This window comes from Loxodonta africana, chromosome 18 (genome assembly GCF_030014295.1).
Source record: "Loxodonta africana isolate mLoxAfr1 chromosome 18, mLoxAfr1.hap2, whole genome shotgun sequence".
Lineage (NCBI taxonomy): Eukaryota > Metazoa > Chordata > Mammalia > Proboscidea > Elephantidae > Loxodonta > Loxodonta africana.
This window is the reverse complement of record NC_087359.1, coordinates 5,239,253-5,252,121: the sequence shown is the minus strand read 5'-3', so window position 1 is coordinate 5,252,121 and position 12,869 is coordinate 5,239,253. Positions and strand designations below refer to the sequence as shown.

The 12,869-nt window shown below is 50.4% G+C and overlaps 1 protein-coding gene across 1 annotated transcript; it reads left to right on the top strand.

Annotated features, from left to right (window-relative positions):
• The first annotated feature begins 1,373 nt into the window (after positions 1-1,373).
• Positions 1,374-2,783, top strand: LOC135228141 (putative uncharacterized protein ENSP00000383309). Its single transcript, XM_064271881.1, has one exon. It carries the CDS (start codon positions 1,374-1,376, stop codon positions 2,781-2,783), a length of 1,410 nt encoding a protein of 469 aa, XP_064127951.1.
• Positions 2,784-12,869: the final 10,086 nt, after the last annotated feature.

Here is a 12,869-nt window from a genome sequence, read left to right as displayed (position 1 = left end):
AGTTGACAGAGAAAAAGCCTCTCCCTGGAGCTGGCACCTGAATTCAGACTTCTAGCCTACTAGACTGTGAAAGAATAAGCTTCTGTTTGTTAAAATCGTCCACTTGTGGTATTTCTGTTATAGTGGTACTAGATGACCAAGACAGTTGTATTAACTGGTCTTCCTTGTAGGTGTATGGATATTATCCTATCACCGACAGTGCTGTACTTCAGGACAGATCTGGAAATGTACCTTTTGATGATGAATGTGATACCATTCCTCTTCAACCTATCATTCCTGACAAAACAGACCACATGATCGTCTGATTCAAAATGGCCAATACCAGGCCATTTCAGCTCACTAAGACCTAGGACGTCTATCTTCAAGCACTCCATTTCATCTTTGACAACTTCCAACTTTCCTAGACTCGTACTTCGTACACTCTACGTTCTGATTATTAATGGTTATTTGCAGCTGTTTTTTCTCATTTTGAGTCATGCCACATCAGCAAATGAAGGTCCCAAAAGCTTTATTCCATCCATGTCATTTAGGTTAACTCTAGTTTGAGAAGACAGCTCTTCCCCAGTCATATTCTGAATGCCTTCCAACCTGAGGGGCTCATCTTCTGGCACTGTATCAGTGTTCCAACGCTTTCATAAGGTTTCCACTGGTGAACTTTTTTACAAGTAGACCGCCAGGTCCTTTTTCCTAGCCTACCTTAGTCTGGAAGCTCCACTGAAACCTGTCCACTATGGGTGACCCTGCTGGTATTTGAAATACTTGTGGCATAGCTTCCAGCATCATAGCAACACACAAGCCACTACAGTACGACAAACTGACAGCTGATTGGTGGCAGGAGCAGATAACCAGATCTTTCTCCAGCAGGGCCACTGGGTGGGTTCAAACTGCTACACCATCAGGACAGATCTGGACTAGAAAAACAGAAGCACCAAAGATACTAAAAATCATTTTTTGTAAGTATAAGCTCAGCCAGTCAAGTGTAGGTAAGAATTAAGTGAAAGATATCCCAAAGCTTCCACTGTCTGACTATCCTATCAGTAAGAGCAGGAATGCAAAGGTGGTTTCTAGATACATTTTCCTGAGAGGGTGAATAAAACTTTTCGAAATTTAACATCACTTTCAGAATACTAATAATATAATACAACACAGCTGTCTTATCTTTTGTAGCTATCTTTGCCCCTTTTCTAATGTACTACACCATTAGAAACCCAAATAAGCAATGGAGCAGCAAGTTCAGCTATACTCTCACGAAGGAGAAAGAAAAATGCCTAGGTTTCATTCCCAGATGAGCAAATATTCACTGGGCACGTATTCACATAAACATCCAGAGCAGTTTCACAACTCACTGATCACAGTCTTTCTTCCTGGTCACCATGCCGTCGGCTACCGAGGACACCACCGTGCGGCCGCCACGCCGTCGGCTACCGAGGAGGCCACCGTGCGGCCGCCACGCCGTCGGCTACCGAGGACGCCACCGTGCGGCCGCCACGCCGTCGGCTACCGAGGACGCCACCGTGCGGCCGCCACGCCGTCGGCTACCGAGGACGCCACCGTGCGGCCGCCACGCCGTCGGCTACCGAGGAGGCCACCGTGCGGCCGCCACGCCGTCGGCTACCGAGGACGCCACCGTGCGGCCGCCACGCCGTCGGCTACCGAGGACGCCACCGTGCGGCCGCCACGCCGTCGGCTACCGAGGAGGCCACCGTGCGGCCGCCACGCCGTCGGCTACCGAGGAGGCCACCGTGCGGCCGCCACGCCGTCGGCTACCGAGGAGGCCACCGTGCGGCCGCCACGCCGTCGGCTACGGAGGACGCCACCGTGCGGCCGCCACGCCGTCGGCTACGGAGGACGCCACCGTGCGGCCGCCACGCCGTCGGCTACCGAGGACGCCACCGTGCGGCCGCCACGCCGTCGGCTACGGAGGACGCCACCGTGCGGCCGCCACGCCGTCGGCTACCGAGGAGGCCACCGTGCGGCCGCCACGCCGTCGGCTACCGAGGACGCCACCGTGCGGCCGCCACGCCGTCGGCTACCGAGGACGCCACCGTGCGGCCGCCACGCCGTCGGCTACGGAGGACGCCACCGTGCGGCCGCCACGCCGTCGGCTACCGAGGAGACCACCGTGCGGCCGCCACGCCGTCGGCTACCGAGGACGCCACCGTGCGGCCGCCACGCCGTCGGCTACCGAGGAGACCACCGTGCGGCCGCCACGCCGTCGGCTACCGAGGAGGCCACCGTGCGGCCGCCACGCCGTCGGCTACCGAGGAGACCACCGTGCGGCCGCCACGCCGTCGGCTACGGAGGACGCCACCGTGCGGCCGCCACGCCGTCGGCTACCGAGGAGACCACCGTGCGGCCGCCACGCCGTCGGCTACCGAGGAGACCACCGTGCGGCCGCCACGCCGTCGGCTACCGAGGAGACCACCGTGCGGCCGCCACGCCGTCGGCTACGGAGGACGCCACCGTGCGGCCGCCACGCCGTCGGCTACGGAGGACGCCACCGTGCGGCCGCCACGCCGTCGGCTACCGAGGAGGCCACCGTGCGGCCGCCACGCCGTCGGCTACCGAGGACGCCACCGTGCGGCCGCCACGCCGTCGGCTACCGAGGACGCCACCGTGCGGCCGCCACGCCGTCGGCTACGGAGGACGCCACCGTGCGGCCGCCACGCCGTCGGCTACCGAGGAGGCCACCGTGCGGCCGCCACGCCGTCGGCTACCGAGGACGCCACCGTGCGGCCGCCACGCCGTCGGCTACCGAGGACACCATCGTGTGGCTGATGTAAGGTCACCTGGTGTGGCTGTTACAATAACCTAACACTACTCAAGAATTTTTTTGAGAATTATTCCTTTTGAGAATTACTTAATGTGATTTTCCCTAGAGTCCAGCTAAAAATTAGAACTCTTTTTTAAGATTATGCATCCTCCTTGAATGGCAAAATAACAAAAGGCAAAGATATATTGGGTTAATACTGCTGCCTATTATAATAAATCTCTTTTCTTCCTGGCAAACATGATACAAATACCTGAGGAGACAAAACCGCATTACCCTGGGACACTCATACACGCTTGCCTATGACAAGCACCATACTTCACCTTATATTTGAGAATACAAAAGAATAATAAATCCAATTCTAATTCCTAGACTTGCTTTTATATGCCTAGTTAGTGTGCCACTCTCTGTTTAAACTTCAAAAGCAAGGAAAAGAAAGGTGTTAATCAGATTAGCCCACAAGTCCATGTAAAGGGAAACTATTCAGAGACTGGTGTTATTAAATTCACAAGCAGACGATCTCAAATGGCAAAGTACAGAACACATTCAACATGAAGTTGTGAACTTAGATATTCAAACATTAAAGAATTTTGTGTATTTGACAAGACGAGGACTTTCAAAGCCACTGACTCGAGGATGTGCAGGTATTGTTCAAAACTGATAGCATGTATTTGTATAGACACTACATTCAGTTGCCTTGTGAAGATAGCCTGCAATTTTATGGGGGAATAATGAGCATAAGTATACAACATTTTTCCACCTTTGTGCAGAAAACAGTGCATTGTTCATGTGAACAGAAACAATTTATAGCCCTTGCACTGATTACTGCAGACACTGAGAGAGGTATACCCACCACATAGATTTATGCATAAATTATTCCAACTCATACAGAAACCCAAGCAAAGGCACAGGGCACTGGCTGGCTGTGTGGGATTTATACCTGTCAGCTAACTCAGGGGTCTAAACACCAAGTCCAGCACTCAGGGCTGCTGCATGGATTTGTGATGCTCCTGGGAAGAGCCTGGGTCCATAAACCAATGAATAGACTTAAAATGACATAACAGCAGTATTTCAACCAAACTCCCTCTGACTTTCACCCACCAAAAGCAAAGCCAGGTCTACTATGTTTGGAGAAGCATGTAGTAATGAAAACTGTCATAGAGGCATAAATCTCAGGACTGGAAGATGGTCTTCTAATTCAACCATCTGTATGATTGTCTCTCCACCACATCTCTGTCTACAGCTTTCCAAGCTAGGTTTAAACACCTCCAGTGACAGGGAACTCACTGCTTTGAAAGCAGCTCAGTCATCTTTGGATACCTCTGACTACTTAAAAAATTCTTCCTTATATGAAATCAAAATCTCTTCCTGTAGTTCCCATCCATTTTGTCCCGAGCACCCACAGAAAAGTCCAATGCCTCTCGCGCCTTACAATAATTATCCACAATTCTGGAGCTATGAAAGGCTCTGAAGTGTTCAGGCTTCTCTTCTACCTGATCATCCTCTGCCCTATCAACCATTACGTTGCTTTTTTCTCTCCATATTGATGTTCAGTTCTAGCCTGGAACGTGCACAGAGCTATGGGACCCAAGGAAAAAAAAACATCTTTTACTTCTCTATGTCTCAATTTCCACAAGTGAAAATGGAAGTGCTACCTTACAAGATTATTCTGAGGATCAAATAAGGAAGGAGACACAGAAGTTCTCTGGAAATTTTAAAGTGCTATGTAAATATAGGCGCCCTGGTGGTGCAGTGGTTAACAGCTTGGCTGGTAACCAAAAGGTCGGCAGTTCGAATCCACCAGCTGCTCCTTGGAAACCCTATGGGGCAGATCTACCCTGTCCTATAGGGTCACTACGAGTCAGAATCGACTCCACAGCAATGGGCTTGTATGTAAATATAGCAACAAATGTGTATGGACCTGGAAACCTAAATTTCAATAAAGTGAAGACCACTACACTTTAAGGAAAAGCTCTTCAGAAAGTAACAGAAAATAAATTTCTTACTAAGAATTCAGTTTTGCATAAACATAATTAAAACTTGGACCACCCTGTTTTTCTGAAAAACTCTTCTGCCATGTTGTCTATTTATACACTCCAATTACCTCCATACTCAATTTCTCTGAAGTCAACTAATTCCCACGAATAGAAGAGCCCCAACTGAGTCAGAGAGGAACTGATGACATAGCCACAGAAAACAATGTTTTAATGCTTTCACAACCACCCTCCCCAATAATCCTTCAGTGGCTCCACAATGTCTCCAGAATAAAATCTAAATTCCGTTCATTATCTTGCCCAACTACTACTTCATCGTCAGCCCCTCTCCCTCCCTCACTCCATATTCAAGGCACACAAGCACCTGCTTTCTTCCTTCTTGCCGTCTGCTTTATGCATGCCTGTCTTGAAGCCTCTCTAGCCAAAGCCCTGCTTGGTTCAGAAAGCAGGTTTCTTATCATGCAAACCTACACTCAGACCTTCCCTGATCCGAGTCTTACCTGACAACCAAGGTGGTTTGTGTTTCCCGTTTCTATCACAGTGTTTATTTCCTTGTATTGTAATTGTCTACTTACGTTTCTGTTTTCCTCTCCCAACAGCAGGTTCCTTTAAAGAAAATGTGTGCTTTATTCATCTTGGGATAATTAGCAACTAGTGCGGTACCTTGCATACAGTAGTGCTCAATACATATGGAATATGTAAATTAATATGCATTGAGAGGGAATACAAACACACAGGAAATGGCCATTCTATAAATGCAACAAACGGCACTAGTTGTTATCTGACCTCCATCAGAATGCAGGATGACCTCAGGGTCAAAAAAGTATTTTTCCAAGAGTCAAAGGTATAACACTGTTTCCCTACCCATTCTTTATTTCCAGAACCTCTTTATCACTTGCAAAGCACTTCTTGCCATTTTCACATACACCATCTCATGCAATCATGAATGCCACTACAACAACGTGTTACTCTGCTGGGCTTTACTGCAAAAACTTCAGCACAGCCAAGCGCTGTGGTACGAGGAGGAGCACTGGGCTCAGAGTCTGACCATCTGGGCTCAAGGCCCTGTTCTCCCACTTAACTACTAGTGTGTTAATGGAAAGATCCCATAATCCACCGAGCCTGCGCTCCCTCTCCCATTCTGCCATCCCCAGTGAAGGTGAAATTGACATTTCTGTCCTTGTTATCCCATTTGGCATTTGGAGATAGCCAATGGAGCCAGAAAGGTGTAGACTTTAGGGTAGGATAGGCCTGGATTTGAATTCTAGCTACATCACAAAATAGGTGAGTAACCTTGAGCCACTTAAGCTCTCTGAACCAGTATTCTAATATATGTAATGACACCAGCAATTTTCTCCTAGGTTACTGTAAAAATTAAATGAGATAAAGAGTTTAAAACCATTTGGAGAATACAGTGCTGTACAAAATTATTATTACCGCCATTTAGCCAGGTTTAAGAATGGAACAGAACGTTTCTCAAAGTGCTACAACCGCCGTTATTTCATTATTACAAGAGTACCTGATAGGTGGTACGCCTTTAAACAGTGACTGGCAATGACACATTGCTTATTAAAGGCTCTGAGAAGTCCTGCTATAGAGAGATCTGTTTAACTTTCTTTACCCTATCATTTTCCCAACCTATCTGAACATGGAACGCACATTAATACCTGTGTAATACCTGTTCTTTCCTTCCAGAGGAAACTGGCCCTGCAGTCTGGCATGAAGACAAGCTACTGTTTCACCATGCCTTTCCCACACAACCCTCATGATATAGGCTCAGAGACAAACATCAAAATAGTAAAAAGTAAAAATACAGCCTACTCTATCACCCATGGACATACTCTCTGCAATGTGCATATTTGCTAGAAAACAAATACAGACACACATGCATAAAAAGATATTCAGCTAGAATTTTAGGTGTAAATGTAGAAATTACGAGGGTAAAAAATCTACATATAACTGACCATGACTATAGGAACAAAAAAAATCTACTGAGTACTGGCTGAATGGCAGTCAGTAATCTCTGGATTCATATGAAAACAGCAAGAAAGAAAAGGACTTTGGCATTCACTCACCAGCACCCTTCCTTTAAAGCCATAATTGTTCTTTTCATGTGGCAGCAAAAGTTCACTTCATTATTTCAAATGGCTCTCCCCCAGCATCACCTCCTGCGACTTTAAAAGCTGCCATTAATTTCCCATTAGTAAACTTTAATTACAACGAATATGTATCATTGCTTTCAGCAGTTGTATCTGTAATAAATGCATAAATCATGCAAATCTTGCCCAGAATGTTTTAAATAGCTAGTTCCAAACAAGCAAACACTTTGATGTTATTTCAAAAGATTTTATCTAAAGAAAGCTTTTAGAATCCGGCCCTTACCTAAAATAATGACAATTTCGTGGAACGGACTTTACTGATCTCAGACAGAAACATGAAGTATGAATGGCCTCGCAGCTTTGAAGCAATCAGCGCCCAGTGTTTTTGCAACATTTGTGTACAAGGCAGTGAAGAGAAAAGCTAGAAGAGATGAAAGACGCCCCTCATTTCAGAAATCGCAGTGGTCTAAGGTAATGGTCTAACACAGTAATCTGAGACGCCTCAGATATTATTAAATATGGATCTACCCTAAAGTTCTATTCAGATTTTCTACGCTCTGAAAAGTTGGAACATTTTAGAATGTATGTGAGTGTCAGTTCCATGAGCTTTCTGACCCCTTTTCAATTGGGCTAAGTTCAAAAAACCATACTTTATAAAGAGAAAATGTGGCTGACTAGTCTTAGATCATGCTTCCCCCAGGTTACCCCTCCATCCCCAGGTATCGTCACCAAAATCCGAGACTGGTTACAGTACCTGATAATTCAGATTTACAAACTAAACACATTATTCTGAAAATGCAGACAAACATCTGAGGATATTTCCAAAAACAATACTCCCTCCCAAATGAGCATGGATTATCTGAATAAACTTCACAGCCTCTAAGGAAAATAATGCTTTCCCTTAGAGAAATGCTTAACAAGTTATAACAAAAGGAGCCCTGTGTGACCACAGTTTCTCCAAGGGCTGGGTCAATTAATGGATTTGCCTGATAGCCTGTGGTTTTCCTTCTGGATTCAATCCTTACCCTTCCATCCCTCCACCCTACCACGAGAGTCTCTGTATGGCCAGTTAACTCAGTGGCTGTGGTCTCACTGACAAGTTTTTAGGCCTATTTCTTCTCTGAATTATTTTTCACTTTCTGTATTTCCTTTCCTTAGAAACTTAGCATAATTCTTAATTGGGGAAATGTTTGGTTTAGGAGGTCTAGCCAACACAACTATAATTAAAATGACTTTTTCAGCTCCCAAAATGAGATATCAGATTTTTTCAGAAAACATCAATCTGTAGGGAACATGAATGGTTTTTCAGTCAATAGAATCAAGAAGTATTTGCATTATTTATATAAACCAAGAAACTCCAAAGGTGATTATAAGTAAGTGATTTCCAAATCTAAAAGTTAGCAAATCGAATGTTAAGCTTCATTTACCACATTATCACATGCAACCTAGCCTGGAAACAATTTCAGTAATTAAATCAAGCATTCACGTTCTTCATCAAACTCGAAGACGAGCACCTAGCTGTAGGTCTTGGCAATGGTCATCCATGGGAAATATGGCTATCACATTTCACTGCTATTTCAGAAAGTCCCTTTGAATACAAAATATGGAGGTTTGTAACATCGATGTCTAAATGCACATCATATCCCATTTTTCCAGAAAGTATTTGCTTGATAAAATAGTTTGACAATTATAAAGGTCAACATCTATGACAATCCTTACCCTGCTTTAAAAGCAATGGTCACAGGAAACGTTGCAAATAGTCCCTCAATTGAAAATCACTATTTCTCACCATAAGCAAAAGGAAGTTTGGAGCTGTAGTCCACAAATTTTGAGTTGTCTGCACACAGCAGCCCTCACCACCCTCCATGACTTAACATTTCTTTTATCATAAAATCACAAGTGAGATGGATAAAGAACACCGGCATAGCAGAATGTGGTCACAGGACCACGTTATCGGCGTCCTTTCTAGGAAGTTTCCTCGTTTTACTTGTACCACACATTTACTAAGTCACATTAAAACCAGAAACAACTCTGGAGTGTTAGCATTTGTAGCCACACACTTCAATACAAAGAACTTTTGCAGACGTAAAATGGTGCTTCGAAAAGTCATTAAACACATAAAATTTGAAAGAACATATTCCTGAATATGAGGTTTCGTTATATTCCGACACCCATGCCGTGACTGTTGGGGTGACGGTTTCTCTCGGGCCAACAAGTTTAGCCTTGTATCTCAGTTTGTAAGTGGAAGTGAGGTTTGTGTAAAAAGGTTCGGTAGATCAGATGACAAGTACCAATGCAGTCAACGAAGACGCCAAGTGTGATAAAGCTTACGGGGTACGCCACCCATTCTCCAAGGGTTCTTAGTCACATGATACATGAAATGTGGTGATACTGCAAGACGATCAGAAAGTGCACTGCCGAAGTCGGTCTGGGTCCCACGAAGTGTACTCACCCATGCTTGATATACACATATTCCAGAGACAAGCAGCCATGTCCCTATACTTCTCTTTCAGTGTAGCATTTGTCTAGCAATAATAACTAAAATGTGGGTACTCTTGAGCAGTAGTAACTCCCATCCAACTAGAAGTCACAATTTTTCTCAGGGAACAAAAGAAACCACCCAAGCTGCCACATATACCTCAAATTCAACATAATAAAAACTCATTTTAAAAGGTGTTGCAGGAATCCTCTCCTAGTCACTGAAGCAATTATCACTAAGATCGGGGTGGGGCTGTAGCACATAGAGAGACAGGCCACTGAAGCAGCGGGAAGGCAGAAGGGCTGAAGTGACCAAACCCACGCCGCTGCCTTTCCCTTATTTCTGACTTCCCTCCCACCCTGGAGTGTGATCTCAAAATAATAAGACCCAGATTTAAAAAAAAAAAAAAAAAGCTAAAACCTGAAGAAGTGACCATGGTTACTCCGATGGTGACCACAAACGGCATCCGTGCAAAAGCAAAGCAGTGGGATGCAGCAGCGGCGGCAGCCCTCCCTCTTCCCCGCCCCGGATACGGTACCTCCAAACCTGCCCGAGCTGCAAGATGTGGACGAACGACTGCAGGAGCCAGATGCAGAAGGAGCAGGACGCAGACCTGTGCGTGCCGCTGGCCCGCGTGGCCCCGCTGCTGTTGCCGGCCGGGAGGTTGCTCTTACTGGCGCTGGATGCTTGCCTTTGCGGCGTGGAAGGACGAGCCTCGCCTTCCCCGGCTGCAGACCCACCGCTGACCACCGGCTTGCACTCGGCTCCGGGCTGCGGGCAGCTGGCGGCGGCGGCGGCCGTAGCGCTGTCCTCGGCGCCGAAATCGTGCACGAACCAACGGAAGCTGAACACCTGCACCGAGAGCGAGCCGAGCACCACGAAGAAGAGCGTGAGCCCGAACCACCAGCGCTGGCCGCGCAGGTAGTAGTCCACGGCGAGCCAGAGGTCCGTGCCCACGTCCGCGAAGTACACGGCCACGGCGGCCAGGATCCAGAGGCAGTCCCACAGCGAGTAGCGCCGCTGCTCGCGGCCCAGGCGCAGGCACAGCGCCGCCGAGCCCGCCCCGCCGCCGCCCGCGCCGCCCGGGCCCCCGGAGCCGCCGCCCGAGCCGCCGCCACCGGCGCAGCAGCAGCAGCAGCAGCGCGAGCTGCCGCCGCCGTCCGGGCAGCAGCCGCCGCCGGCCGCCTCCTCGTCCTCGGCTCCCGCGCTCGACGGCGCGCCGGGGGCCAGCGCCGGCACCGAGCCCGAGTGCTCCGAGTTCTGCAGCGGGGTGAACGCCACGTCGCTGCCCTTCTTCATTTTCAGCCTCCCGTCTGACTTAGCGGCCATGATGCCTCCGAGCCGCGGGAGAGCCCTCCTTTATCTGACACCTTTCCGCTGTCTCCTCCTCCCGCCACCTCCTCGTCGGCGGCCGGCTCACCCCTCGCCGCGCGGCTCCCGCCTCCTGGGCTGCGCCCGGCTCGCCCGCGGCCGCCGCCGCCGCCGCCGCCCGCCGGGTGGAGCCGGGTGCGGGGCCGGGCTAGCGGTGCGCCGCGGGCCGGCAGGAGCGCCGCCTGGCTGCCTGCACGGAGCTCAGCGGCTCGCGGCGCCCGGCGCCGGCCCCGGCCCGCCGCCCGCGCTCCTGGCCGGCCCGGCCCCGCACCTGCCGCCCGAGCCGCCGCCGCCGCCAGCAGCACAAGCAGCAGCGGCCGCCGCGGCGCTCCTCGGACCTGCACATTCCTCTCCTCCCCGCGCGCGCGCCCCCTCCTCCCGCTCGCGCTCCTCCACCAGCTGACTCCGAGGGAGAGGATGACCTCATCCCTCTGTTCCAGCTGCCGCCGCTCCCACCGGCTCGGGAGGGGCAGGCGCGAGGAGGGGCACGGAGGAGGGGCGCGTGGGGGCCGACGGGTCGTCTCTCCCCCCACCCCAGGGGCGCGGCGGGGGTCGGCGGGAGCCCAGCCCAGAGCCCTCTTCGCCGGGTTTGGGGGAGCTGGTGCTTCAGGCCGACCTGGGGGAGGGAAGGAAGGGAAGAAGAGGAGGGGTCCCCGCCTCGAGTCCGCGCCGAGGACACAGGAGAGCGCTGAGGGGCGGGCGTGGTGGCGCTGGGGCACGGCCACCCAGGCCTCTTTGTAGCTCTCGGAGGCAGAGGAAGAGGCACCTGGGCAGGGCCAGGCGAGCGCGCTCGGGAGATTGGAGTGTAACTGGCACGCCGGGGTGGGTGTGCGCCGGGCCCTGCGAGTGCGGTGTAGGGAGAAGGCGCGTGAGGCGCAGCTGCGAAGCCCCCGGCCGCAGCTGCCCGGAGCCCTGAGCCCGCGCCCTCCGGGGAAGGAGTGGGGAGCCGGGCGCCAAGTCGGGGCGGTGGGGAAACAGCACCCCGCTCCGCCCAGACCCCCGCCCCCCGACCCGTCGTTCCCGCGCTCTCCACGCCGGGACCCAGCCGAACCCGGTGAAGTGGGCCGGGCGGCCCCTAAGCGCTTCCTCCTCAGGAGAGGGAAGCAGGGCCCGGCAGGCGGCAGCGTGCGCGGGGAGGGGAGTGGGGCTCGCGGCCGCGGGAAACTGAGTCCTGGCTTGCCCGCTGGGCGCGGCAGACCTGGGAACTGAAGCCACTTCTATTCCAAACCAAGAGTGATCTTTTTTTTTAAGCTAAAGGTAAGCAGTTCGAATCCACGAGGCGCTCCTTGGAAACTCTATGGGGCAGTTCTCTGTTCTTAGGGTCGCTGTGAGTCGGAATGGACTCGACGGTAACCGGTTCGCTTTTCTGATTTGTATATAGATTTCAGGATACATGTGTGGTCCCACAACGCCAGAAGGAAGTCAAATAAATTAAATCTGTGCTCAGGGTTATTCACCAAATTGCATACAAAAAGAATAGAAAATGTTTCAAGGTGTGAAAGATTCTGAAAGCCCATTCAAATACAAGCTCTTCATTTAAAATACAAAATAGGAAAACCAAGTTTTTGTCCCACTTAACTTTTGCAAATGTAGGAGACAGGGAGTGTAATTCTTAAACTGTACTGTGACTCATATTTTAAGAGCAGAGAGGGAAGTGAGGCAATACAGCTTTACACTGCCACTGAAACGCAGGCTGCCTTCTAAATCTGGAGGCAAAGCCTAACACTTCTTGGCGCCCCCCCCCGCCCCCCACCAGACTGAGTTCAAACTAGTCCATGGTGCCATTCTTAATAACTCCGAGGTAGGAATGCCTAAATTTTACTGCATTATAGTAGGCACCCTGGTGGCACAGTGGTTAAGTGCTCAGCGGTTTGAACCCACCAGCCCCACCAGCCACTCCGTGGGAGCAAAATGTGGCAGTCTCCTTCTGTAAACGTCTACAGCCGTGGAAAACCTTGGCAACCCTATGGTGCAGTTTTGCTCTGTCCTACAGGGTCAGTATGAGTCAGATTCAACTTGATGGCCCTGGGTTTTGCATGACGGTATCCACCGCAGACATCTTGCACAAAGACCATCAGCTTTTAGCATCAGCCTGGGCAAAGTGGAATGCACCCCAACCTCTACATATGTGGTCTTTAGCCTCCAGGATAGGTGCC

What these genes read in the sequence shown, in the direction of transcription:
- LOC135228141 (XM_064271881.1), top strand. Translation starts at nt 1,374, where the DNA reads ATGCCGTCGGCTACCGAGGACACCACCGTGCGGCCGCCACGCCGTCGG.